Source organism: Acartia tonsa, chromosome 11, assembly GCF_053477335.1.
Source record: "Acartia tonsa isolate MP-2025a chromosome 11, ASM5347733v1, whole genome shotgun sequence".
Taxonomy (NCBI): Eukaryota; Metazoa; Arthropoda; class Copepoda; order Calanoida; family Acartiidae; genus Acartia; species Acartia tonsa.
The window spans coordinates 42136900-42141819 of NC_137270.1; the positions used below are offsets into that span (position 1 = coordinate 42136900).

Consider the following 4920-nt stretch of genomic DNA (forward strand, 5'->3'; position numbering starts at 1 on the left):
ATAACTATTTAAGAATTGTTTGAAGCTTCTAAAACTGGCAATATAGCATTAATACAAAAATTGGTGGCTGAAGGAGCCAACATTGAAGCAAGGGACAGTGCAGGTTATAAGAATTGCATAGTTTTACATCATATTGATATTTGTAAGAATTTCATGCAAAACAATATTTGAAGCCCCTCCCACTTTTCTTTTATCACAAAAACCTTTTTTTCTTACAGGATACACCATACTAATGAATGCTGCAGTAAATGGAGACTTAGAAGTAGTAAAAACATTACTTGAATATGGTGCTAATGTCAATGCAAAGGAGGAAGAATTTGGTTTGTCTAAATTTTAAATTATGAATCATCAATTTTACATCTAAATTAACATCTATATATTCTTAGATACACAATGATTCAATATTATCATTTCACTCATAGGAGGGACCAGTCTTATGGCAGCAGCAATTTATGGTTACTTTGATTTAGCTCAGATGTTACTACAAAATGGTGCAGATGTTAATGCTAAGAATCATGAAGGTTAATTACTAAATAATGTCAATGATTTCTTGGGCATGTAAAACAAATATAATAATAGTTATTTCTCGCATTGTATTATAAACAGATTTCCACAGATATAAAATGTATATTTATAAGATCAATCTTATGATTGTACATTTTTATATTCATAGAAAACTGGATATTATACAATGCTAGACTTAATTTTTTGTATAAATGAGAAATGCCGATTCTATTACTTCGGATTTGAATGGATAAGAGAAAATTTAATCTTTTACAATGATACATTTTGTTAATGACTAAACCGTTATCAAAATTAAATAATTTGATATTTTAATATGTTACTGTATAGAACAGACTAGTCTAATGTATGCAGCATCTAGAGGACACAAACATATGGCCCAGTTGCTACTGCAATATGGAGCAGATGTCAATGCCAAGACTTCTACAGGTTAGATATAAATCTATAATAAAAATAGAACAATGTTTCTAAAGCTTAATATCTCAGTAACTGCAGAACTAATTGAGCCTTAGTCTTCAGGAAAAGCTGGCTACTGGCCCTGCAGTGGTTTTCAGCTATTTTCTAGAGGGGGTGAGACAACCCCAACAGCCCAAGGATAAAAACATGTTACCCCCACAATATTTTTTCATCTTGGGATGGAGCTCTAACCAAAACAATGCAACCTTTTCTAAAAAGAAAATTTTACCATCATGTTAAGCCTAATCATTGAATAGATATTTATCTACTGTATAATTCACAACAATTCATTTTCCTATTTAATTCTTTTATAGAATGGACCAGCCTTATGTTTTCAGCTGCTTGGGGGCACATTGATATTGCTCATATGCTACTACAAAATGGAGCAGATATCAATGCTGTTAATTCTGAAGGTTAGTTATCTAATAATCTAAACCTATAACTTTGAAATAAATGATTGGCCGGATAACCAGATATCGAAGTAGCAAAAAAAGTTTTATTAGATATAAGTAGATAAAAACTTAAGAATTAAGTGATAACTATAAAGACAACCCTACTTCTAAGCAATATATTAAATGAACTATAACTTCCATTTGACCTACTTCTACTTGCTTGGATAGGTAAAAAAAAGAATCATTTTATTATGCAACTTAAAATGTTGACTGTGAACAGGGATTTTTGTTGTATAATATAAAAGATTATATTGCCGAATATCCGGCAGGATAGTTTCAATATACAGTATCCCGCTTGATATTGAAAATGGCTGGATATCCAGCCCAACCCCAGTGTTAACATTTAATTAATCATTTCCCTCTTATTTGTCTTAGTTGGTATTGTTTGTAATTTAATGTAGCCTATGTAAAGTTCATCCAATTAAAAAAAAATTCTAAGGGCAATTTCTCTTGGGAGGGTTGTCTGGTGGTACAGTACCCAAAAATAGTTATATACCTTCCCAGGATCTATGACAAACTTTATAGCAAAGGTTGTTAATATACCTAGGAGTAACAGCTCTGGACTGGGCAGTAGCATTTGACCATATTGAAATGGCAGATTATCTCAGGAGAAATGGTGAGCTTTATTTTTTACTGTTATTGAATAACAAATAAGATGTTACATTACTGGATTCATCAATAGAAAAATAAAACTATGTTAGTAAATCCCAATAATAATTATATTCTAAAAAAATTCTAATTGTCAAATAATGTTTAGGAGGAAAAAGAGGTGTTGAAAAGTACCTGATATTATAGTGGAGAAAAAGGTAGGGTAAAAACTATACTTTATTTATTTAAAATTCATTAACAGAAATAAATTAACATAAAGAACTAAAAAGCAATGACTACATAAATTTTATCCTTTTATTTTTTTGTGGGGGGGGGGGGGGTTGGAGAAAAATAAACTTTGATTCTAAGATTTTGTGAGATTCTGGGAGGTTAAATATAGCTTTATCATTTTCCCCAAACATTTTGATTGTGGGAGTGAGATTTTATGGTACTTAATAAATTTTGAAATGTTTGTGGGGGTTGGAGTGTTGGAAATCTACTTGTAAGTCCAACCAATTATTAAATTATTAAACCAGTTATCTAATATATTTTTTTTAGGATTGGACAACTCTTTAATTGAATAGAAAAGTTTATCACAACTGATCTTTTCTTTTATAATGATCTTTCAAACCAGACTTCCACAGTTACCATTGATCAAATATATTGTTCTGTTTATTTATTTATAACATAATCTTTTTATAAAAAATATTTGTAATTTAATCTAATGTTAATATATTAATATAATTATAGTTCCATCAGATGACGTCTGTATGTCAATCGATGTATTAATACCTAGATGTTGCACCAGATTTCATGCAGTCTAATAAAGTGAAACTTGGAGCTGGCTAACATAAGGTTACCCTCATTATCTATACCATCATCTACCCTCTTACTGGATTAACAAATTGACCAACAATTTTTTCCCCTGTCAATGTATCCACGTGTATTATAAATCCTTTACTCTATATTAGCAGTTATATATAAATTTATTCCTCCTTAAGGTATAAATATATCAGGGCTTGGCAGCCGCGATTCTGCCTCACATTCCAAACAATTAGATGCTTTGATTTTTTTTATAAGTGGGATATGCAAATTTGGTTCAGGTTTAGACTTCCAGCTGATTTTAAAAACTATCATAAGGTTGAATTTCTTGAGGCATACAGAGCTGGATCTTTAAATCATTTCAATGGTGAGCCAACTTTCCACCAATGAGAGCACAGCATTTTACGAAATGCTGCGCTGTGATTGGCTGAAATTCGGTGCACCCTGATTTGGCGCACTATTGAAATGATTTAAAGATCCAGCTCAGGAGACTGATGCGCGGCTGCCGAGCCATGAAATTTATAACTCCACAAGGTATATACTAAAATAAAGTTTATGTTTACAACTTGTATGAATCCTAAATCTACAATTTCTATTTTATTTCATATGAACCATATTTTATATTAAAAAAAAACAGTAAACTGATATTACATAAAATCAGTTGGTAGCAATAAAGAAAAAAAAGAGAATTAAATAAAATATACTTAAAAATCGAAAGTCTTTAAACTTTAAAATCTGAAGTACCATCACTATAACAGATGGATGCAAATAATATCTACTGAATTATGTCTGGCTCTCAGCCAATCTGAAAATTCATGTATATCATTATATTATAGACAGTTTTTCACACAAATATTATAATAAAAATCATAAAATTGAAGCCCCTCTGGACTAATAATACTGGTTTTAATCTTGCACTTTTTTATTTTAATATCCGCAGAAAGTTATCTATAATTTGATACAATAAATAACTACTCCTAGTTATTAAAAAGATATTTATGCTGTAGAAAAATACATATTGGTTTCTGTAAAGCACAAGATAAATAAAATGAAACTTATAGGAAAATGTTTTGAAGATTAGTTTTAGCGACATTTCCATGAATATGAAATGAAACTTGTCAAATAAAAAGATAATCCCACAAGGCCAGGTAAGGTTTTTAACTATTTTTTAGCAGTGACGCTTATCTATAACTACATACTGTAGTTTTTAAAAAGATTGTTAGCTTATGAATTTAGATTGTCGATATGTAGATGTTATGTAAGCCATATGCATCCGCATATTTTTAAAAATTTTTATTTAAAAACTGGAAACTTCGTTCTTAACTAATAAAAATATCATATGTTTGTTATCAAATTATATTGCTAATATAGTCTTCAGATATTGGTCAACACGTTCCCTCTTGACCAAGAGAGGGTATGAGGTTTATAAATTGAGGAGGGGTTATTGTTATATTAGCCTGCTGGGAGAAAAAAAAATTTTAGGATATGTTAAAATCTCGGACAATATCCACGTATTCTACATATATCCATTCAATCAGTCGATTATTAGTTAATATCAAAATTTTGTTGCACCTTTGAATATTTGAATATAGTTTTTCTATTTAACAAGGATGGTAACATCGATAAGTAGCAAAGCACAAAGAGCATGGAATGGACAAACGTAAAAAGTAAGTAATTAAAAAGAGCAGATGTTATTGTTCATTAGTATTACAAAGAAAAGAAAGGAAGAAAATACACAAAAAAAATGAAAGAGTATCACCAAACCTTTAAAGAGTGAGGTTTATCAGCGTATACCAACAATGAAATCAATTAGGAAAAAAGTCATGAAACCTATACGTGGTTTTCAGCTGTCGTTTGGGGGCAACACATCGTAAAATTGACGACCTCTCCATTTGCCCCCCAAATATTATTTTATATTTATTTCGCTTGTTGTTTATACCTTATTCCTGGAGGACTGACGGAGAGACAAAGTTAATTATAGAGTAGCTTCGCTACTAAAAAGTGGTACATATGTCCACTGCATAAATTAGAAAATCCTTTTCTGTGGTGAACTAATTTTAACTCAGTACATGAAAATGCA

The 4920-nt window shown here is 30.4% G+C and overlaps 1 protein-coding gene across 1 annotated transcript; it reads left to right on the forward strand.

Moving 5' to 3' along the window:
• The first annotated feature begins 232 nt into the window (after positions 1-232).
• On the forward strand, positions 233-2602 carry LOC145331288 (uncharacterized). Its single transcript, XM_080175906.1, has 6 exons — positions 233-320; positions 423-521; positions 853-951; positions 1293-1391; positions 1978-2046; positions 2577-2602. Exons 1-6 carry the CDS (start codon positions 233-235, stop codon positions 2600-2602), a joined length of 480 nt encoding a protein of 159 aa, XP_080032032.1.
• The last annotated feature ends 2318 nt before the right edge of the window (positions 2603-4920 follow it).

Coding starts and splice junctions, on each gene's coding strand:
- LOC145331288 (XM_080175906.1), top strand. CDS start 233: ATGAATGCTGCAGTAAATGGAGACTTAGAAGTAGTAAAAACATTACTT. Junction 1,392..1,977: donor CAATGCTGTTAATTCTGAAG/GTTAGTTATCTA, acceptor TAATATACCTAG/GAGTAACAGCTCTGGACTGG. Junction 2,047..2,576: donor AGATTATCTCAGGAGAAATG/GTGAGCTTTATT, acceptor TATTTTTTTTAG/GATTGGACAACTCTTTAATT.